The sequence below is a fragment of the Branchiostoma belcheri genome, unplaced genomic scaffold (assembly GCF_001625305.1).
Source record: "Branchiostoma belcheri isolate BF01 breed outbred unplaced genomic scaffold, Haploidv18h27 scaffold2, whole genome shotgun sequence".
Lineage (NCBI taxonomy): Eukaryota > Metazoa > Chordata > Leptocardii > Amphioxiformes > Branchiostomatidae > Branchiostoma > Branchiostoma belcheri.
In genome coordinates this window covers 4500600-4523816 of record NW_017803490.1, presented here as the reverse complement: position 1 = coordinate 4523816, position 23217 = coordinate 4500600, and the positions used below count along the sequence as shown (strand labels likewise).

Here is a 23217-nt window from a genome sequence, read left to right as displayed (position 1 = left end):
GAATCTCACTTAAGTGTTTAACTTTAAGTAAACAGAGCAGTAGTTTGTTAAGCTGGGCCATGTGTAGGTAAACATGATGCCTTTGCATTGAAAATGTTACCTTTCTAGTTCAGGAAGTTTTTTACCGGTTTCTTGTATATTTTTCACAATATAATGCTGAGTTTTTAACTCAGCATTACACGCCCTATTAGGGCCTAGTCTACATTTTGTAAGTTGATAAAATCATATAAGGAAATATTTCCTAAGTCATCCATTTCATGTTCATATGATGAGCTGTATATATCTAATAACACTAATAAGAATGCAGAAAGTGGAAAAAATGAATAAACACAGAATCTCAATGACAAATGCAAAATGTTCTTGGACATTATTCTTTATTCCTCTTTGTAAGGGATACATTTTTGCTAAGTGACCATTAAACTTATCTAACAATATTCCACATCTCCATATACATCCAATACTATTAGTATTACTTATGTCTGCTTTTTCTGTTTTGCAACAAGCATCACTTTTAAAGTTGGTGGGTTGGCATTCAAGGAAAATGTACTGCATGTTACGATTGGTTAAAGCTACAAATAAGAAGCCAATCAGCAGCAAGCTTTGTACAAAGGACATTGGATAGTACTTTGAAAAACGTCCTTTGATTAGATATCATAATCACGTGACATGTAACCCTCTCTGTGATTGGCTCACCTTTAAAGGCATATCTATCCTGAGAAATAGTTGATGGTTTGCACAGCAAAGAGCAAGCCTGTAGCTAGCATTTCATTGGCTTTTTGAAAGTCACGTTATACGTATCTCAAGCTGTGATTGGCCAATATGATCATTTAAATCAAACTGACTCTTACAGTGACACCAATGAAACTAAGTTGCTATTTCAAAATTCATATTGTACAACAAAGATGATCACTGTTGAAGCTGAAGTTAATCTTAGCCCTAACATAGATTTCATAATCTATCTATCTCCCCAAAGTTTCATTGCGATTACATGTATGTGGTGATGAGTTATGTTGGACAAAACTCCCCCTTTTGGTTCACACATGAAGTGCACTTTCAAAGGAATGAAACACTTTTCCTTGGAATAAATTAACTTTCAAACTTTCTCACTGCAGTTTCTATGAATTCTCCACCAATCTTTTATAGACATATTTCTCCCCTATCAACATCAAATTACAGCACAGTCTTCTTCATAGTTACATGTACAATGTAACCCACCTACATGTAAGACTTCCTGCAACTATCAGACCCTGAGGTTTCTTAACCTTCTTCCAGCTAAGAACACCTTTTGGCATCAAATCTGTATTGATTATGGGATTAGGCGGCAGGAAGAAGGTTAAAAAATCCAACAGTCAATCTTCTAAAACATCAACGGACCACTAAATTGTTGAGAATCGAGCCCAATCTTTTTGTACAAATTCTATGGGCAATGTTGGATGACGGGAGCCAGTTGTTACTATGGTAACGGTTGCTAGGCAGTGATCATGCGGCGGACCATGTAGTTGAGAATGCCGCCATGGCGGAAGTAGGTCAACTCCACAGGAGTGTCGAAACGCACCACGGCTTTGAACGTCCGCTCTCTACCATTCACCTAAAACATTGAGAGAGAAAACATCCAGAAATTATTTTTATGTTTACCTTCGCAGAAGGAAAACGTACATGTATTGTTTTTGTTTCTTCTTCTGTTCCAAACAAAAAGGTCAATGACCTGGACTAGACACCAGTCACTATTGTAACTGATACTGTAGCAGACACACTGTGGTGTTGGATTACATTAAGCAGCAAGTGGTTGGACAGATTTGGAGGGGCTGGCCACCATATGCATAACACAAAAACAGAGAATATGAAAACAGAAGGCATTGACTTCGAATATATCGACTCCCAAAAACATTGTATTCAGTACCAAGTTACAAAGTGTCTGACTTTCCCACAATGGTTTCGTGATTTTACAGTGTGTGAACAAATAAACTGTTACCTTAATGTCAATGGTCTGTCCAGGTTGGATGTCGTCAGCTAGCTGGATGGTGAAGCGCTCTTTCCCGGTAAGACCGAGAGACTCGGCGGTTTCCCCAGACAGGTACTGTAGCGGGATGATGCCCATCCCCACCAGGTTACTCCTGTGGATCCGCTCGTAACTCTCAGCTATCACCGCCCTGATGCCCTGGGGAACAGACAGAAAATCTCAATGAAAATTCCAACAGAGTGTTTGGCTCAGACCCAAGAGGTCCCGGGTTCGAATCCTGCCTGATGCCATTGATCTTGTGCCCTTGGGAAAGGCACTTTACACAACTTTCCTCACTTCACTCAGGTGGAAATGAGTACCTAGCTTTGGTTAGGAACGTCCCTCGGATAGGACGTTAAATGGAGGTACCATGTTTGGGGAGAGCCACACTTGAAAAGAGTAGCTAGGGGTCCTTCCCAGTTTGAGTGGTTCAAACAATTACAGTCTGGTCTTACGAAGCTTGTACTTATGTAAAAAAAACTGGTGTGTTACGCCTAAAAAGGTGGTTTACCAGTTATGGGAAGCTAACAAACAAACAACTATTACTCACTAGCTAGTATCATGTTAGACTTTCCACTGATGATCAAGAAAATAAAAATTAAACAGTATCACATTTCGTAAAAAAGGCTGATTTGATTTTGTGCCAGCTTACCTGCATCCAAGGCCCCTTAGCAGCCCAGTCCCTAGACGACCCAGAGCCGTACTCCTTCCCTGCCAGGATGATGACAGAATGGCCTTCTTCACGATACCTCACCGCAGCATCAAACACATCCATCTACGCACAGGAAAAAAGGCTTATAAAACAAACACACACATGAATACAGGAGGCAATGTGGTCTTTACATCTTAGGGTTGTTGATTTTGAACCTAGAGGTTCTGGGTTCAAATCCCTAACAGGAACAGTATCAAAATATTTTAGAAAAGGCCCTTTGCACTATTTCCTTGTTTGACTCAGAAACTGAGAACCTAAAAAACACTGGACACACACTAAGTGTGCCTCATGTGGGCATATTAAGCGCTAACCATTAATGTCAGAAATATGAGATAATTGCACAAATATGTTGAAAAGTGGGAGCACATTAAAATGAAGATTTTTTCAATCAAAATATGTCAGTTTTTTTCAGCAAAAATGTTACAATGTGTCCCTTAAAAGTAGCCAATGATTGGAACAGCCAACTTGAAGTACTTACGGTATCTCCGGAGGGTACGTGGTGGGTTTTTGGAGCAGCTTTGCCGATGAATTTGTTGAGGAGGCGGATGTTGGCGAACGTTCCCCTCGCCATCACGGCATCGTTACCACGCCGACTGCCGTACGAGTTGAACTCCCGCGGCGTCAAGCTAGAGAAAAATAATCCAGCGTTAAATTTCATTTGCTCCGAATCAAGTAATTCTTTGTAGCTGTCATCCTAATCACTTGCTAGCAAATGCAGCATATTTCCTTTCCATTTTGAATGTTACTAGACGTAGCAAAATTTCCTCTCTGGCAATTTGAAAACGAAACAAAACTGTCCTCCTAAACTGTAGAAACAATTTCAAAATGTTTGGCTGTCATGTATTGCCATCATTGGCCAGAGGGTCCTTATGTAAAGGTGGTCACCAGTACAGGTTTGACTGTATATAAATGACCAGGGGGTACTTATATAATTATGTAGAGGCTGTCACTAGTAAAGGTTTGACTATATCAATGGCCAGATGGTCAGTATGGGTTGCACTATTTTAATGACCAGATGGTCCTTATACAGGGGTGCTCACAAGCACTATAACAGGTCTGACTGTACAGTGATTGTTCCCTGTATAAAAAAGCAGAACTGAAACTCGTAAAACTGACCCCTTGCTGGCGAGGTATCGCGCAGCAGGACTGTTCCGAGCGATACTGCCGGCTGGTGAGATGTGGTCGGTCGTTACCGAGTCTCCCAGGTTTAGCAACGCAAAGGCATCTGTGATTGGCTGAAGTGAAGGGATCTCTGCAGTCTGTGATAAGAAAAAATAAATTATCAACTAGAAAGGTAACATTTGCAAAGCAAATGCATAATGTTTACCTTCACATGTGGTCTTCTCTGTTAATTCCTACTCAAACACATTCCAAAGTCTAAAACCTACTATTAAATTGCAACATGATGTATACCAACACTACATGTAGTTACCATGGTGACAGACGTCTGGCTTAGGACTGGTCATTAACCTTATTTGAAGTACGTACCATCTCTTCAAAGAAGGGGGGAGACTTGATGTAGGTTGACTTGGGGTCCCAGGGGTAGAGTTGTGCATCTGAAGCTTCAAGGTTGTTCCAGGCTTCATTTCCATCCTGTAGTTACAAAGGTAGAAGAAAAGTTAAAAGTAGTCTTCCTCAACTGAGGTAAGGCCTTGGGCTTTTTTCCTCTTGCTAGTTAAATAGTACAATGTATACCTTCGTAACACTAACAGATATTTCAAGTGTGTAAGATAATACAAACATCTATTTCTTCATATTACATTGTACATCAAGTAGCTATAATTTGAGACCATTTAAACTTATTTATGTCTCAACAGTAACTGTTTTCAAGAACAATTCCTTGTCATGTCTTATATTTAAAAGTTCAATTTTTACTTCACTGATATAGCAAGGCTTCTAAAAACTATATTGATGGATGAATACTTTTCTGTGACTTGAGGCTGCTATGAAATATCAGTAAATTCAGGACTATAGACTGACATGAAACGTCTGTTTCCAAAATCATATCCAGTTGCTTGAGTAACTGTTTTTTGGCGTATAAACTGACCTGTATCCTGGCGTAGACGTCCTTGAACATGGCAGGTACGACATTCTTTCGCTCCACCTCTTGGATTTCCGCACGTGTCGGCCAAACGTCACGTAGGAAAATCTCCTTACCATCCGCTGTCTTCCCTGGTGGGTACATGGAGGGAATTAACCCTTAGCAAGCTACATTTCCAGTGTTTAACCATGAATTAATTGCGTGGGGAAAGCTATAGTTTGATGAATGTTAACAAACATGCTTTTTTCACATTTCTTTTTGAACAAAAAGTTGCTCTCATGCAGAAGAGTTGTAGCTGTAACTTTCTCATTTTTTTAATGGAAAATTGTGTAACATTTTCTGTGATTTTTTATTAAAATTCCAACTACTATTTAGTAGTATCATGCTGGGTTTTAAAAAGAAACGATGAAGAGTGAATAAACAATTAAGTGCACAATTTATAATGTTGACATGCATTTAAGTTTGTTTACTATTACTTAAATGTTTTAGGATCCAAAAACATGCTTTAGCTGAAACAAAAAACACTTTAAATCCTCTTTCCCCTAAACCAAATTAAAAGAGAATTCAAATGTCTACTTCAGTGTAATTTAACACTGTAAAGCCTTAAGTTTATTCAACAGCTAAACTTAAACAAGGACAAAACAAAAAAACAGTCAACAACTGTATGTTGGAATGTTTTACCGAGTGGTTCAGTCTCGAAATCGATGCTGACTGTCCCGGCGATAGCGTACGCGATGACCAGCGGGGGGGAGGCCAGGTAGTTTGCACGGGTTAGGGGGTGGATACGCCCCTCAAAGTTCCTGTTTCCTGACAGAACACCGACTGCAACCAAGTCTCCCTAGAACGGGAATGTAAAGAACAAAAATTCAATCAGAACATTGCTGATTACAAAAGTTTTTTACATACTAACCACTGTTAAATTGTGGCAGTTTGTTTATATTCTGTGTCGTGTCTTTTTTCATATTAGGGAAATACATGAATGTACTTCTAGTTTGTGTAGTCCAGTGGTTAGGTACCCTGGACCAAGAGGTTGGGAGTTCGAATCCTGGCATGGAAGCTCCTGGGGTTGCAGTTCTTAGGACGGGACATTTTCACGCTTAAAAGCTGTGGTCCACTGTTCATTGAACTTGTCGAAAAGAGCTAGGGGAATTTCCCAGTAAAATGAACCTGTAAATGCTGTCTTCTCTGTCATCATTAAAAGAACATTATTTGCAAACAGTCAAGGTACTTTTTTCACCTTTTTATGAAGTTTCTACATTCAAATGTATGTCATTGACAGATTTTTCTATATCACTAGGTGTGAATAGATCTGCGTCCTTGCTTTTTATAGGATCATTTCTAATATTCTTTTTTGTTAATGTTTTTACCTTTTCCACAGCTTCAGCCACTGGTTCAGGTAGAGGCCCACTGTTCCCTATACAGGTCATACAGCCATACCCAACTATGTCAAACCTGGAGAACACACAAAATTACATATACAAATCATGAACTTTCAAATCTGATTCAAATCTGAGTAATAAACCACCAGGAACAAAAGTTCAAAGAACTCATACTTCTGTGAAATATGTTTCTCAAACGTCTTTTTTATTTGCAGTTCTTTAATTATGTAAATAATGTTTCAGCTGTATTAATTTCTAGTGTTATATATTGGTTTTCGGTCCTGTAAAATTTGCTACATCAAATGGATGCTGGCTACAGCCCTGCCTTAGTCTTCTTCTACCCTAGTTTTAACAAAAGCACCAAACTTTTGAAGAAACTTACCCTAGTTTCTGTAGGTATGGTGTGACCCCACTCTCCTGTAGATAGTAGGTAACCACCCCACTACCAGGAGACAGGCTGGTCTTGATATATGGCTTCACTGTCAGACCAGCCTCTACTGCTTTCTTGGCAAGAAGTCCTACAGAAAAATAAAACAGACAATTCTTGAACATTTTGAAACTAATTCAGATGTAAGTGAACATACTGTAACTTGCCTCTTGTCTATTTTATGATAATTTTTACAAGCTACAAAGCAAAAGGGTCCAGGGCTCAAAATTAAAGGTGGTCCAATGGCCACTGACCACTAAAATTTAGGCTGGGACAACTAAAAAGACACTTTGGGACATTTCTGGGACAGTAGAAAAATAATCAACATGATTATGTCAGCCCTTCTTTTGCTTATCAGGCACACGTCTCGGTTTTTGGATCCGGAAAAGTCCCCCCGAATTTCCTGTCTACTCTGTAATTATAGTGTGCCTGGGAGTGAACATAAGCAAAATAAAGTTCACTTCAAGTTGAAGTCATACAATACTTCCCAAAAAGGGTTGGGACAGTTCATCCTCACTTGGGTCCAATTGAAATTTATTTTTGGGACAGTGCTGGGACAATAGGAAGAAAAGTTAATTTCGAGGCCTGAGGGTCATTTTCGTCATTTACAGCAGCTTTTACCGAATCTGCACTTCACTTCACGACTGCTAGGAGGTGCTCATGACTGCGAGACATTTAGTCACGTTTACTTACCTTCTGTTTATCATATATCAATTTCTCACAAGCTACATCTAGCAAAAGACTCATCTTCATCATTTACAGCAGCTTTTACCGAACCTGCACTTCGCTTCAGGACTGCTAGGAGGTGCTGATGACTTACCAGCGCCCAGCATGACGGAGGGGTTACTGGTGTTGGTACAGCTGGTGATAGCGGCGATGACCACGCTGCCGTGACTCAGCGTGTACTCCGTATCGTTGTACGTGAAGGGGATCGCGTTGGGCTGTTTCTCCTTGGGGATGGCGAAACCCTTGAAGCTGACCTTGTTGTCCAGGCACTGTTGGAAGTCCTGCTTCATGTCCGAGACAGGAACGCGGTCGTGCGGGCGTTTGGGACCGCTCACAGACGGCACCACGGTAGCCAGGTCCAGCTCCACTATCTGTGGTAAAAACACAGAAAATTTAACTTCAAGCAGTCTCTTATTAAACAAGTCGAAGATTTCATACCTCCACAAAGTATTAAGTAACTGTACCAAAATAAAGCAGGAAGAAAGGAAGTATCTTACCTCACTAAAGGTAGGATCCTGGTCTGAGTTGTTGTAGTCCCTGTACATCTTACATGCCTTCAGGTACGCTTCAATATACTCAAGCTTCTTCTGGTCACGATCTATCAAGGGTTATAAATATCTGATAAACATTTCATCCTTAGGGATATATCAATGTGGTGTTGCAATACATGAATGTGCCAACCTTGAGTGCAGCGAAGAGACTCACGTCGTGTACATTTTCGTCTACAGGTATTATAGTGGCTGAGGTATAGCTCAAAATATGTATAGCAGGATATTGAAGACAGGAAACGAGTCATGTTTGGGATTGTGTTCTCACCGCAAAAGCACTAATTATTTTGGCTACATATAGCAGAGTATTCCAGTCAGGAGCTCTGAGGAAGGTGTCTGATAGGGCCTAGGAAAAGAAATGTTGTGTTTCCTGTTTCCCGACCAACCTTTCAGAAAAATTGCAGACGCAAGCCTTTTTGCATGTGTGTGTGTGTGGACATAATTTTTCCTTGCTGATCAACCTTTTCTAATAGCTCCATGATCTGACACCTGAGTGATGAAACATTGCACAAGCAGTTCTCCAGCATTTACATTGAAAATTTAAGTGTCCTCATGCAAGTTTTTCTTTGCTAAACTTCATAATATAAGTTCACCTGGTCACTAGAGATAGTCAAAGTCTAAAAAAATAAAGAAAGAAAAGATAATCCCTACCTACCGACCCTAGCTTTTTCAGGACAGAAACAGGAAACACATTTTTCCTAGGATTAGACATCAAAATGTAAGCAAGGTGAGAGAAGTATAAGAAAATGTCAATATCTAAACAAACAAACAAACAATCTTACTGGTCTGTCTGAGATAGACCATGGACATGTCATCCACAGGGAAGAAGCCGACAGTAGCACCGTATTCAGGACACATGTTGGAGATGGTGGCTCGGTCAGCGATGGACAGCTGGGACACCCCCGACCCGAAAAACTCCACAAACTTGCCCACAACTCCAACCTGACGTAGATGCTAATAAGGAAGAAAAGTCACAAAATTCATTAATCTACCTATCTTTAATTCAAAATTAGCTATACAAAAGGCATCTACTAATTTTCAAGCTATGAATTCACATATCTGGTATAACTATGCCTTATCCTGTACCATTACAAAGTAAAACACAATTTTATTGACTAAAAAATTGCATCTCAAAGACAGTAACTTTGACAATTTAAAGGCAGTAAAATATTGTTTTGGGGGGATAAGAAGATCTGATGTAAAACAATTAACCACAAAAAAAAGACAGCTGGTGACTAAAATCTTGGCCAAACTTCCTCAGGTACAGGTACAAGTACAAGCCTCTACCGAAACCCCAGGGTGTACCTGAAACTACCTAAAATTGGTTTAGGTACGCAGCTCTAATAGAAAAGCATCATCATAATATATTACCTTGGTAATGGTCAGTACTACATCGGTGGAAGTGACCAGTTGATCCAGCTGTCCAGTTATCCTGTAGCCCACAACTTGTGGTAGCACCATGGAAATCGCCTGTCCCAACATCACAGCCTCTGCCTCGATTCCTCCCACACCTTGTGTGTTAAAAGCACACTCTTTACTACTTTCATCTTTGACACCTACATGTACATTTGTAGTTGTAACATACACTGTTTCTACAGCTACATAAATACATACATTGCAAAAGTGTTTCAATTCAATGGTAAGCAAAAGTAATTTTGCATCATTCAATTCGAAAGGATTCTTTTACAATCTATGGCTTAATCTTACTGTTAAAAAAATTTCCCTAAAAAATACTTTTACTAGTTCTACCTTGTTCCTAGATGTGCCTATACTCACCCCATCCCAGGATGCCTAGCCCATTGATCATGGTGGTATGGGAGTCTGTGCCCACCAGACTATCAGGGTACAGGGTACCGTCCGTGTTGAAGACGACCCTTCCCAGGTACTCCAGGTTCACCTGGTGCACGATACCGGATCCAGGCGGTACGATCAGCATGTTTTGCAGCGCTTTGGCACCCCACTGTGGGCATGTAAAACATAAGTTTAACATTTCATAACGCACTTAATTAATAATTCCATTGTATATTGCTAGACCATTTGAATTACTAGAAAACGAAAAAAATTCTAACACCCCACTGAAGAGATATAAAATATGAGGTTAACATTCAACAATATAATTATATTTATAAAGTAGTATACTGTAGCAATTCCATTGCTAGTAGTACTGATAGGTCATTTGAATTACTATGAATTGGGAGGATGTAAGGACTTTGGCTAAAAAAAATTCTTCTGCAAAGCTTAATGGTATGAGAAATATAGCAATTGGCAAAGGAAAAGCAAAGAACGCACTTGCATTTTTCCAACTTAAATTACACAATTCTTTTTTCATCTAGACTTTTTATTCGACTATGATATGAAACCACCCAACCTTAAGAAACTGGAAGCGTTCTTGGTTCCTCTGAAACTCCAACTTCTGGTTCTGGCTAAGGGCATCTTGGCTGGTTGGAAGACAAGAGAACAAATATGGTGACCATTCTTTGTTATGTGTCAAAAACGTGGCCTTGGTTAGATACACAAACTTTACTTTTCAAGGACATTCTTTGAATCAAAGACTTTGAATCCCTTGAAATCATTGAATCCCTTTCAATGGACAATATGCCAATTATTGTCTTTGATATATAAGCAAATGCCCTTTAATTAGCAAAGTTTGTTCTGCATTAGAAATAGTTTGTTAGTTTGCTTATGACATACATTGTACATGGCTGCAAATATAATTAGACTGTGCATATAGAAAGTGGCAATGGAAGATGGCATAGGTAAGCATCTAATATAGGAAGGGTAAGAAAGGGTTTTTCCAGATACTAGTTAGTGAAAAATGACTGCCTGAATATTAATATGGAGAGACGGAAGGTTATGGTAGCCACCATATGGAATGATATGGAATAAGACTTTTTTCCATGTCTTTCATGAAAGTAAATAAATGGAAAATCAGGAAAATATGCTTCCATGAACTTTTGGGGATCAGTATAAAAAAAAAGGTAAAAGAAACTGGCTGCCTAGCAATGCTAAGTGGGAAGCTGCTAAGCAAAATGGAAGCTGCTATGCAAAATAGCAGAGTGCTAGGAAGGTTCTAAATATGTTTGGTGACAGAAGGGCCAATTTCTGTCTCAACACTACCAATTACATATGACCAATTTTAGTTAACAAAAATACTTAATACGATTTTCATGATCAGAAAAAAATTTGGGCAAAACCAAGATCTGCACCCTTCCTAGTGCCCTGCTGTGTCTTGGAGCGGTAAAAAAAAAAAAAAAAACGGCACGAGAAGAAAATCTAAAAATAACTACCAATCCGTAGGCTGTTGATGAAAAGGACAAATTTCTTCTAGTTTTGGCAGGCCCGTGTTGAGACAGATATTGCACCCCTTAGCAGCACCCCCACAGGTTTTGGCTGGTACTGCAGCCTTTGCACGCGATGCTGTATGTCCCGGCCTAAGCCCTCCACCAGGGTTTGGTGTATTTCTTACTAAACTTGTGCTGTAGGGAGAGAAAGTCAGTACAGTACTTAGCTAAATGTATTTAGGATTGGGCTTCTCTAACCTTAGTATAGTTTAATATACTAATAAACATTCAGTAGCTGGTTTTCTCCCACAAAGAACATGTACTCTACAACAAGTTCTGAAAGATCTATTTCTTTCAATAAATTGAATGTTAACAAATTATTTGAGGAGCTTTTTTGAAGGCGCAAACTGTCAAAAGTTTTCAGCAACTTTATATGTTGAAAATATGCACTCTGTCAACGTAGTTTGATTTTCAACATTTTGGGTGACTGTCTACATGCCAAACAGTAAGAAATATTTCTATTCAAAAAGGTGACCACAGGCAGACAATATAAAAAAAGGTAATCATCGATCACAAGCAATTATTATAGGAGGGAAAAGATTATATCATTTATATATAATCAAAATGGGGGGGGGGGTTAGATCAAGAGATAGAACATGGTATGACTTCCACCAGTCAATTCAAAAAACATCAATAAAACATATTCCAAAGTTCCAACCTCAAAATTGATGTAATTAATATGTGGTGCACTTCAGTTTTTTTTTTTTTTACAGAGAGTTATTCTTTATCAACAAACCTGTAAAGATTGGCTTACCTCCTAGAAACGTCCACTTGTACAGAATGGTCTATAACTAAGTCAGCTGGACAGACTGGGTTGATTTTGGACGGGTCGCCTCCGAGCCGCTTCACCGCATCGCGCATGGCCGCAAAATCCACCACCGCGGGAACTCCCCTGGAATATAGTTATCAACTTAGAAATTATGTTTGTTGCTAGCAGGAACCATGTAGGTGGCTTTATACTATAGTCAGACTCAGAGTGAAAAAATTATAAAAAAAAAGATTGTGAAGTACATGTATTTACTTTGTTGCTTTATTCATTATTGTAAATTTTTCTCACTAATTCTGTGTATTTAGATACACTGTCACTTCCTCCCAATCTGTAGGGATACCATTTTGACCTCCAATTTGACCTTCCTGTCAATCTGTGGTTACACCATTTCCCTGTATTCAAGTAACTTACTATGGACACACAAACGAAAACAAAACCTTCATATACAGAGGTAACAAGTATGAAAAGGCCATGCACATTAGCAATCACAGCTTGAATAGTAGTGAACAACGAATGGCTCAAGTCTCACGTGAAGTCTTGTAGAATGACCCTTGCAGGCCTGAAGGGCACTTCAACCGCCTTTGTCTGTGCTTCTTCCCATGACAGAATGTTCTCCACATCTTTGGGGTGGACCTGGAAGTTGTCACAGTTCCGCACTGCCGACTCCAGAAGAACGCGTACGGAAAACGGCAGGCGTTCTATTGGTCAACAGAAATCACATGTTTGAATTAGTACAAGTACACCATGTGCCCACATGTTATGTTAGCCCTGTTTTTTTGTTTGTTTTAGGTACTGTGTTTTTTATTCAATGGTGAATCAAAATGTGCATATTTTCTACTTTATTGAATCATATTAAACAGTGATCACAACTGAATTATTCTCATGAACATAATACAACCAATTCTGATAATGTCTTAATTGTTAAGACATCTCACCGTATCTTGGATCGTTGAGCTTGAGAGGGTTGTAGTAAGAGAAGGACTCCCCTCCCATCTCAAGGGAGTCCATACACTGTTGGAAGGGGTGGGCTGGAAGAAAAATGACAAAAAGTCAGGATTATGTTAGTTTGTTATGAATCATCATCAATTTATGTCATGTATGAATAGTGTGCAACTACTCTAGAAGTGATATTCCAAAATCTTATTCAGTTGCTTGAGTAACTGTTTTTGGCATATCTTATTACCTGGATGTCTAACCTTCACCGACGTATTCTAGTAGTAATGCATCGGACATTAACACTTTATTTCAAACCCATGGGACCATTTACTACCAAAAAACAAGATAACCCAGAAAGATAGCACTGTTTATCACACCAAATCACATGATCGTGATGACCTGATAGATGACCTTCGAATAATAATGACACAGCAATCTGGATAAAGATCTGAATCTCAAAGTAAATGTGACATGCCCTTTGATTGGTCACAAGTCTGGGTCGTACCATTCTCTAGCCTATAATATTATTGGCAACCCTGATGTGTCAAATATCAATCAAGCATGTCAATCTTATACATCTTAAAACTAAGGCAAAAATATTATAACCATGTGTATTCTAGCTCCATGACAACAAAACAAGATACATTGTATTATGAATCAGTTCAACTGACAACTGTACGTTATGATACAAAAGACCCTTTTAAAACCTTAAAATACAACCATAAACGAAATTAAGTCTAAAATTTAAGAAATCTGTGCGATCTACGTTTTCTAGTCTAACCGGTTTTCGTAGAACGTAGAGGGATTTTTCTAGAGCCTTCCGGCCTTAGTTGACGCCCCTTTTTAATTAATTCAAAGAACCTGTGACTTAAACATCGTATGATGTAACAGTTGCCTTCTTGTGAACTTGAGACAGTACTACGTGGTCTACGTGACAACTGTGTCTGCTTATAACGGCATAAATACCTTATTAACATTCGCCAGTCAATATTTTTAACCCCTGCTAGATCGATTTACGTAAGTCAGGAAAACGTATGTCTCGTTTTCTGCTGAATAAAATCGCTAGGCCTCCACAAATAACACCAGTGAATCTTTAGTCGTATTCTGACACAATCTAACTGTTATTTCTGTGTCAAAAATGTTCGTAAAGTTGTCATTTTTTCTGTCAAAAATCAAAGAACACTTTCACCTACCTGGGTCCGCCATCTTTCGGGCGAAGTTTTGCACGTAAGCTTGTAGCGGAAGTACCTGGACACGAGACTAAATTTGCATAAAAGCAAGGATTCTGATTGGTGGAAATGACGTTTCCTGGGAACAAGAGTACGGGGTGTGACAAAATGGCTGCCTCCGTCCGTAGGTGAACTTCTTACGCAAAAGTCCTTCTACTTTTAGAGACATTTCTCGTCCTTACGTCCATTTTCGGCGAGTTCAGCGCTTGGGTGAGTCAGAGGAGGTTGTATTTGTGAGTATTTTCTATTTGATCGCTCTCATGCTGTCGTTTTAGGCGAGAGATTTGACCACTAGGATCAAGTACACAAATCGCGAAAAAAAATGATCGGCCGGCTTGGCCCGGATCCATCTGGATTGATTTGGTAAAAAAGGAAACAAAACAAAACAGACTTGTTGCATAAATTTGATGATGACTTGAGTTGCAGTTGGGTAGATCTAGAATAGAAGTGCTACTAGAGGTCATAGCTTTGACCAGATCTGTTAACTTCAACTGCATAAGATTTGATGTATTTATAATTTGTAAAGCCACTTGTTCGACACAACAGTGTTGTGCAAAAATTATGGGTCATAAAAATTTATGTCCAGAAAAGTATCGTGTAATATTAATTTCCTTACAATTCTAAGGTTTACGATGACATATGTTGTCTTATTATAATAATTGTTTTGGGGCCTGTTTTGGGTCACGCCAGACCACAAGAAGACATTCTACTACTTAGTTGTCTATTCGTTATCCTGTCATGTTTCAAATTAATTAGCTTTCACACTATGGACCTTCAACTAATTTCCCCCTAGGGACAGTTGTCTTTTGGCACTCCAGAGAGCAATACTGTAGATAATTAAACTGATGGAAAATTCAGCATGTTGGTTAACTGATACTAGAGTAGAACTAGAAGGCATTATGCGAGTGGCGTAGTGGCTTGGTTTTGGTAATAAATTGTGAAGCCAAAAAGCTCCATGATTGTTATGACAGATGATTAACATGGATTGTTTCATCTTTTTTTTTAGGGAATCAGCAGTCTTCTGGGTTTCTTAGTCCAGAGGAGGCTCGGTGCGTGTACCCTGGGCATGGAAAAGTACAGAACAGAGCCCTTCTTGTCATCAACACAGAGACATAACAGACTCTTGGGCCTTAAATTTCTCAGAAAAAGCACTGAAACTGAAAGTCACAGATGAGAATTTCTGCATGTGTTTGAGTCATATTGACATCATCTCATAAGTTTTTATTCCTTTTGCATCAAATTCTCAAAAGAAGCTGTTTTTTAAAAGCTACTTCAGAAAAGAAAACATAACTTTTCTCCTGTTTCATAATCTAATTACATTGTAACAAAGTAAAGCCATCTTGAGATTTCACTACTGATAGAAATCAACATTAACACAAGCAGGATTTCCTTTCAACCAATCGCTGTCCAGTTGCTATGGAAACCATGTCTGCCGATCCGACCAACCAGATCCGCATCATCGAGTGGAACGACATGGACAAGCGGAAGTTTTACTCGTTCGGTTTGTTCCTTTCCATGACGATTCGCGTAACGGTCTACCCAACAACCCTCATCAAAACCAGACTACAGATACAGCGAGGAACTTCTCTGTATAACGGCACGTTCGATGCCTTTATGAAGATAACAAGACAAGAGGGTGCTAGAGGCCTGTATAAAGGCTTTCTGGTGAATAGTTTGTACTTGATATCAGGACAGATGTATATCACGACCTACGAGGTCAGCAGACAGCAGCTGTCAGGGTACAGCAACTGGATCAAGTCGCTCGTTGGCGGCGGAATGGCGTCGCTCGTCGGAATGAGCATCTCCGTTCCGATAGACGTCGTTTCGCAGCATTTGATGCTACAGGGACAGGGGAAAGACAGAAGGAAAAAGCTGCCGAAGGAACGAGTGACGTTTGGGAAAGCCCAGGCGGTGGTGATCGAACTGTTCCGACGCGACGGCATGGCGGGATTTTATCGTGGATTCTTCGCCTCCATGCTCACAACCATTCCAAACAGCGCTCTGTGGTGGCCATTCTACCATTTCTATGCTGGTTAGTCTTTTTTTTTATTTCCTTGTATGTTTCTTGTGACCATCAAAAGTACTAGTATTGTTATGGTTTGTCAGTATCATAGTGTATGTGTGTGTGTGTTTCCACAATGCAATTTCTGTATAATCTGCCAGAGGAAACTTATGGCTGAGGGGTTGAACTCTGCTATCTCTGATTGTTTTATACAAGCACCACACGGTAGTACATGTACAATTATACTGTTAAAGTATAAAGCTTAAAATTGACAGGAAATGAGGTAGCTCTTTTTGGTACCATTGACCTAACTTTCTTTCAGTGTTCCTTAGCATGTGGAATGAAATATGGAAGCACAAGTAAATACAAACAGATTTAGACTCACCAAAAACAAATCCTCAGTATATACTTCCTAACCGTTGATTGTCCTATTATTGTGTTGTTTTTCAGAACAACTGGCGTCTGTTGCCCCGTCGTACCTCCCCCATCTCATGCTGCAGGCTGTTGCCGGACCGCTGGCGGCTGCAACGGCAAACACTCTCACCAACCCCATGGACATTGTCAGGGCCAGGTTACAGGTGTGTTCCCCTGCTAACCAACCATCTTACCCAATCAGCAGCCCTCATGGGCCATGCATCATCTAATGAACAACCAATCAGGGAATCACATACTCTTTTGTTACCAACCATCTTACCCAATCAGCAGCCCTATGGGCCATACATCGTCTAACGAACAACCAATTAGGAAAGCACATACTTAAACATTATGCAAGTAAAGTACAAAGTCAACCAGTGGGTAATTTTCACATGGAAAAACGGGTTTTGCACTCAAAAACAAGACCTATCAAAGACCACATTTGATTGCTCACATAACAATGTTAGACATTTGGAATTAATAAACTACTTGAGCATCTCTTGGGAACTAAGCTCTATATTGTAAAAATTATTTAACACTTTTTTAACCAACTAACCTATATCTCTGGAGCAGCCTCTCCCCTTCACCAACTATTTTTCCTCTGTGCATTAATTGCTATATTGATACCAGGTTTAACTATAATGTATCTGTGAGTGTACAATGTACAAATGTATGAAATTGCATGTGTATCTGTGTGTCCATATGCTGTAAATTATCACTATAAACAAATGTGCATGTAGCATAGCTCTATATGCTCAATTACTACTTAGTACGGTGGAAGATTTCAAAGTCTTAACAAATCTCACTTGTATCTTACCTCAGGTTGAAGGTGGAAAGTCCATCGTGAAGAAGTTCAAACAGCTCTATGTGGAGGAAGGACTCTGGGGATTCTCCAAAGGACTGTCTGCACGAATCATTGGGTCCCTGCCGACTACATTCGTTATCGTTGTCGGCTACGAAACGCTGAAGAAACTGAGCCTACGGTCTGACCTAGTCCACACACGGCAGTGGTAGTATAATGCTGAGCACGTCGGCAGAACGTACTGTACCTGCGCGAAACCCATAATTTGTCAGACCTTCTCATAAAAGTTTGTATTTGCCTATATAAGGTTAACATCCAGTCTGTAGTTTCCAAATGTTATGTCAGAAAAGATATCCTCTGTAACAGGCAAAATTCTGATGCAATGGTGACCAAACATCCAATGAAAACCGTGAAAAATCAGGGTTTTGTGCAGGCGCTGCACGTTCTACCAACATGCTATAATGCTACAGGTTTACTTAGTAGTGTTGCACAATGGTTGATTTTTTGGCAAGGCCACAGGGGTGGAGCAGTTAGATTATTCAGACAAAGCAAATTTAATGGTGGAGATCCTCTGTTTTGGCCATGTATTCAGGCAATATGTTATGGTGTGCTTCAGTAATATGGAAGCATTGTATAGCTGAGCTGATCTAGTGCTTATGCTCTTTTATATTGTGGCTAGAGAGAGAACATCAAGAGAACATGTGTAGTAGAGACTCCAATCTGGTAGAATTAGCAACTCTTCTGAGATCACGACCGGAGTATCTGTCAACAAAGACTTAGATCTGGAGCTCTGCAATTCTACCAGATTGTAGCTTCTACCCTGGCATATTTTACATTTATGTCTATGTGCCATAACCTTTTGGTCATAGCGAACGATCATATATTGTACATAATGATACAGATTTTATTGGGTGCAGTTATAGAAAGAGGACCAAGCAGTAGCTTACGTACAGCTTAATGTGGGAATACAAAGAAGTTAGTTGCTACCAGAATTGCTATTTTCAAAAACAAGAGATTAATAAAAACATAAAATACACCTAAGATTTTATGTTCATTCAGTGCGCAATTCAGTTGATTTTTAGCATTTGGATCAGTATCTATAACTAATTAAAAAATAGTGTACATTCTTAACATGTATGTAATTGCAAGATGCCTAAATATGAACTTGTTTTGAGATTTAGAAAACTGATACATTGGATGATATGGTTGTTGCAGATAACAGTTAAAAACTGTCGGATTCAAGATGATGGTAATAAATTATTATTGGACTTTGATACAAAATAATTTACTACATGCTCAGGATTGTAGTTAAATCTTGTTTCTGACTTTTAGTCATTGAAATGTATAAAGCTAAGACATGTAGATACCTTTGTTGGAAATTCATATTGTGTAATATTTTAGTAAGAGTTTGTGAGCATTTGTTTTGACATGCTGAAATACTTTTATTTAGATTTTAATTGAAGAAAAAATGTACTTCTAACTGTCTAAAGCAGTGTAACTGAAAGGCACCAGGACACCTAACATTAATTCAAGGAGGTGGATATATATTGTTCTGCTCAGTCTGGTCCAATCCAAGCTGTGGACACATTATTAAGTAGTTCAGTACAGTTATCCCTAATGTGCCCTTGATTCTGATTGGTCAATTGTACTAGTATTACATTAGAACTGGTCCATGACCCCCTAGGTGTCTGTTCTCTCAAACTGATGATGGCGAGGCAAACAAAGAATTAGCTCCCTGTAAAGTTCCATGATGATAATGTTATTTTTAAATGTCAGGTTATGATTTTTTGGTCAGTACAATGTATTTTTATGTGTAGATGGCAGTTTTTGTTATTTCCCTGTTTTTCATTAACTTTGTGGTGTAATCTTTCAATGCGTAATAAATTAAAGGTATCAGATAATACCCTTTTATCATGTCTTTATGGAGTTATCTTTCAGTTAGGTTTCTAAATACTAGTAGATGAAGTCTACCTTACCTTAGACCATACATGAAGTCTAAATTTAGTCAATTTAAATATAGGAGTAGGAAGCCTGAAATGTATCTGCACTGCACATTTTCTGTTCATTCACTTTTATATATTTGGCCTCCACTTCAAAATATGTGCAATATTTCTCATTTCAATTGTAAAAAGGCCCAATCATCTAAAACACTATCTGAATACACTGTGGAAGTAAAACATTAATTGTTGTTCTCTTTGAAAAGGATAGATTTTTCATGTATCTTAGGATAAATCCCCATAGTTAAAGATTCAAAGAACTGTGGAAAGATGGAGCTGAGTTTAGTAGCAAGCCATGCTTCTTTCCACGGGTAGTAAACCTCCCTCTGGCGTGCTGCTCCCCCCCGTATGATCGCCATGGCGCAGTCCGCAGGTGAGGCACGTGGGAGATCCATGAGAAAGCCAAACGTCTATATGAGATAAAAATACCGTAAATCACAAATTTTTTTGCACTACTCATATTCGCAGTTTACGCGGTCACTTCTGTACCACAAACTTATTATTACCGTAAACAATTAATTTGCTTTCTTTTCCTGCACCTGCCACCACCTTGAATGTATAGTCCCGCAAAAAAGTCTATTTTTCTCAGACTGCGAACATTAAGTGATTTACAGTGTTTGTCAATCTTGCCCATCCTCATGCTGTCAACCTACTCTTGCATCATACCAAGAACTAGAATGACTTACCTTTTCAAATTTATCTGGTATTTCGGTGTCTACCAAACCGATGACGCAGTATGTGATGGAGACGTTGACGTCCTGCATTGCCAACTCCTGCCGCAAGGAGGAGAAAAACCCGTCCAAGGCAAACTTTGTGCCCGCGTAGAAGGTTGAAAAAACACTGGCGATCTTTCCTGTAGAACGGGACAAAGGAGAGGTAGTCCCTTGAAAATTTTGGTAGGATGTACTAGTAGTGCATTGTACCGGTTTGCTGGAACTAGTTCCATACTTAAAATGTTTAGGTTTAAGTAAAAAAAAAATGAACATCTGGAACTAGTTTCGAACTTCCAAAAAAATCATGTCACATTCCCCTTGTTGTTCTGAACCACCTGAAATGTTCAATAGTCAAAAATTTGTGCTGCAAAACATTGCCATTCAATGGGCATTGTCAAGTGCCCCCCTCCGTAAATTATGTGGCCACAGTTTTGCTCAGATGTGCCCCGCAAACAACATATCTTGCCTCTAAACCCAGATAGTGCAGTGCTCACTACAAAATTTTGCGGTTAAGATGCCCCATTTTCCATTTGGAAAAGTTAACTGAGGACTCCCATCCGCATTTTGTATATGCATGCCCTGGGTTTAGGTCTGGACTTACAAGACTTACCGGACATTGAACCAAGGATGACCAGGCTGCCGTTGGTCTTGTGTAGAAGCGGGAGTGCCAGTGAGGCCAGCCGGATGTAGCTGTAGTAGTTGTTTGTCACTTCAGCGTGCATGACGTCCATGTCACCGTCCCAGAATAAACTCGCTGTGCCGTTCTTTTTGATCGAGCTCAAGCTGGCATGGTTTATGACCAAATAGTCCAATTTACCTCCTTCGGAAACAAACAAAAACAAATACTAGAAATGTACCATTTGTAAAGCAAATGCATATATATATATATATATATATATATATATATGGTGACAGAAGTCTCAATCCCTCCTGCTATAAAATTGCAACATGATGTAACCCAACACTAGTTACCATGGTGACAGATATCTGGTTCAGGTCATTGACCTTATTTGCTTGGAGAAGAAGAGGAAGAAAAACAGAGCAAAAACAATATGTTTTCCATCTGGGAAGGTAGACATAATTAAAATGCGTGAAGTGTAGTTTTAAACCACACAAGATGGAAGCAATAATTTAAAACTAAAAGGATATCCTGAAAATTTGGTGCACAAACCAAACTTTTCCTTGGCAGTTTGGATGGTTCTCTCACAGTCTTCTGCTTTCCCCATGTCTCCTGCTACATAGATGGCCTCCTGGGCTCCCAGGTCCTTCATCTTAGCTACAACCTGGACAAATACAGGGTGGACCAGAAATAATGTCTCCTGCTACATAGATGGGCTCCGAGGTCCTTCATCTTAGCTACAACCTGGACAAATACAGGGCGGACCAGAAATAATGTACTCTTGCTACATAGATGGCCTCCTGGGCTCCCAGGTCCTTCATCTTAGCTACAACCTGGACAAATACAGGGTGGACCAGAAATAATGTCTCCTGCTACATAGATGGCCTCCTGGGCTCCCAGGTCCTTCATCTTAGCTACAACCTGGACAAATACAGGGTGGACCAGAAATAATGTCTCCTGCTACATACTACAGTACACATGGTGGTAACATAGAGTACGGGCACATTCAGGCTTGAGAAGCTGAGAAACAACTCCACAAATCAGTTATCTAAAACTATACTTCCGCTGAAGGAAGCAAACAAGCCACTACAAGTATTACCCCTATAGCTACCTTCTTCAGTCTCCCCTCTCGCCTTGCCGTGATGATAACCCTGGCTCCAAACCTGGCGTAGTGGTACGCCATCTGTTCGCCGATACCGGAACTGCAGCCGGTTACCACAACCCTGGCTCCTCTCAGAGATTCTAAAAAAAAAAACATGACCAACAAACAGTTTTTGCTGCTTAAACAGATGAAATGAACGTTAAAACTGGTCAAATATAATTACACACGATGATGACACCTTGAATTTGCGGTCATCTTGTACGGTTGAGTGCTTAGAGTTCTGTGTCTTGTATGTTTGTGTGGGCATATGTACACGTGCATATTTGTGTGTGTGTTTGTGCATGTGGATATATTGAATTACTTTTATTGTTTAACAGGGGCCACACACAGTGGGTGAATTGTGCATCAGGCATATACAAGATATTTACAAACAAACTAAGTACTTTGGCCACAAAACCACAAGGTTGCTGCTACATGTATATATATATATATAAATCAATGTATAAAATCTTACCTGGATCGAACGCCGGTTTATACCAGATGTACCCCACTAGTACGGCTAAGAGAAGAGCTACAGTCCACCCTAGTTTCCCCATATTCTACCACAGGAACAGTATTAACCGATGGATGGCTTGGATTGGGACGAAATCTTTCTCTTTTGACCTATTCCTGAGGTCGAAGGTCGTTAGAGATTGTTGATAACAGGTGTTTGTGTCGTCTTTTGTTTGTTAGAACTTTGGACCTTGCAAATTAAGTTGGCCTGGGTGAATTCAAGTCAGCTACAGTTTAGGATCTAAAATTCATTCCATTTATTTGGTTTATTTTTGTAGTTCTAAATCTGTTAGAAGATAACAGATTTAGAATTACAAAAATAAACCAAACTAGAAAGGCCAATATTTGCTTTGGAGCAAATACAGCGATGGGTTCACCACATTTTAAGACATGGCAGGGAAAGAATGGGAAACACAAGGGAAAACAATGATTTACATTGATATAACTATAATATGAAGTAAAATACAACTAAAACAACAGTTGGATAGCTATTCCCTACTTTATTGGTTAGGATTTTTAATTGCATAATGCAAACTGTTGATTTTCAAAATAAAAAAAAACGTCCATGCCCGGCATTCCAATGCTGGAGCAGGAAAGCTTGAAATACCTACCAAAACACTTGAATACAGACATACTGTCAGTATGGAAATGCTTCTGTGCAGGTGTTAATCAAGTTAAATCCCAACAGCCAATCAGCAAGAAGTATAGAGGAAAGCTGCATGCCTATTGGTTGATGCCCTGCATTCCATTCTGATGACTCATGCCCAAACGTGGTAAACAAGGCAGACTAACACAGTAATACATTTGCTATAACACAGCCAAAAAACTCAAATAAAACCATTCTAAAAGCCTGTATCACAATAATTTAAAAAACGCCTAGGGGTATTTGCCCACTGTACCTCCATACCA

General features: G+C 39.4%; 3 protein-coding genes across 4 annotated transcripts; 1 reads left to right on the top strand and 2 right to left on the bottom strand.

The window, feature by feature from the left end:
• Positions 1-357: 357 nt before the first annotated feature.
• LOC109468656 (cytoplasmic aconitate hydratase-like) lies at positions 358-14166 on the bottom strand. Its single transcript, XM_019766978.1, has 21 exons — positions 14072-14166; positions 12878-12970; positions 12472-12640; positions 11928-12065; positions 11120-11308; positions 10201-10270; positions 9609-9792; positions 9204-9343; positions 8615-8786; positions 7782-7882; positions 7379-7655; positions 6514-6649; positions 6120-6204; positions 5434-5590; positions 4759-4883; positions 4200-4304; positions 3828-3970; positions 3190-3337; positions 2652-2774; positions 1973-2158; positions 358-1588 (listed from the first exon to the last, which is right to left on the bottom strand). Exons 1-21 carry the CDS (start codon positions 14082-14084, stop codon positions 1469-1471), a joined length of 2874 nt encoding a protein of 957 aa, XP_019622537.1. The 5' UTR covers positions 14085-14166; the 3' UTR covers positions 358-1468.
• A 13-nt stretch (positions 14167-14179) lies between these two features.
• LOC109468612 (solute carrier family 25 member 44-like) lies at positions 14180-19226 on the top strand. Of its 2 annotated transcripts, none has more exons than XM_019766925.1 (4): positions 14180-14340; positions 15114-16139; positions 16560-16687; positions 17346-19226. In XM_019766925.1, the coding sequence occupies exons 2-4, from the start codon at positions 15524-15526 to the stop codon at positions 17535-17537; spliced, it is 936 nt and encodes a 311-aa protein (XP_019622484.1). In that variant the 5' UTR covers positions 14180-14340; positions 15114-15523; the 3' UTR covers positions 17538-19226. The 2 variants fall into 2 exon arrangements, with proteins under 2 accessions (XP_019622484.1, XP_019622485.1); XM_019766926.1 differs by having other exon boundaries at positions 14195-14317.
• Positions 19227-19313: 87 nt separating this feature from the next.
• On the bottom strand, positions 19314-22422 carry LOC109468666 (hydroxysteroid 11-beta-dehydrogenase 1-like protein). Its single transcript, XM_019766988.1, has 6 exons — positions 22271-22422; positions 21766-21896; positions 21207-21318; positions 20646-20855; positions 20009-20175; positions 19314-19732 (listed from the first exon to the last, which is right to left on the bottom strand). Exons 1-6 carry the CDS (start codon positions 22350-22352, stop codon positions 19505-19507), a joined length of 930 nt encoding a protein of 309 aa, XP_019622547.1. The 5' UTR covers positions 22353-22422; the 3' UTR covers positions 19314-19504.
• Positions 22423-23217: the final 795 nt, after the last annotated feature.

Bases quoted from the DNA above. Each gene is read 5' to 3' on its own strand.
- LOC109468656 (XM_019766978.1), bottom strand. The intron at 7,656-7,781 runs GTAAGATACTTC...TTTTTACCACAG, and splicing joins AGGATCCTACCTTTAGTGAG to ATAGTGGAGCTGGACCTGGC. The intron at 1,589-1,972 runs GTAACAGTTTAT...TCAATGTTTTAG, and splicing joins GACAGACCATTGACATTAAG to GTGAATGGTAGAGAGCGGAC.
- LOC109468612 (XM_019766925.1), top strand. From the start codon at position 15,524: ATGGAAACCATGTCTGCCGATCCGACCAACCAGATCCGCATCATCGAG. The intron at 16,140-16,559 runs GTTAGTCTTTTT...GTTGTTTTTCAG, and splicing joins ATTCTACCATTTCTATGCTG to AACAACTGGCGTCTGTTGCC. The intron at 16,688-17,345 runs GTGTGTTCCCCT...ATCTTACCTCAG, and splicing joins TTGTCAGGGCCAGGTTACAG to GTTGAAGGTGGAAAGTCCAT.
- LOC109468666 (XM_019766988.1), bottom strand. From the start codon at position 22,352: ATGGGGAAACTAGGGTGGACTGTAGCTCTTCTCTTAGCCGTACTAGTG. The intron at 21,897-22,270 runs GTAAGATTTTAT...TTTTTTTTTTAG, and splicing joins TAAACCGGCGTTCGATCCAG to AATCTCTGAGAGGAGCCAGG. The intron at 19,733-20,008 runs GTAAGTCATTCT...TATCTCATATAG, and splicing joins TACCAGATAAATTTGAAAAG to ACGTTTGGCTTTCTCATGGA.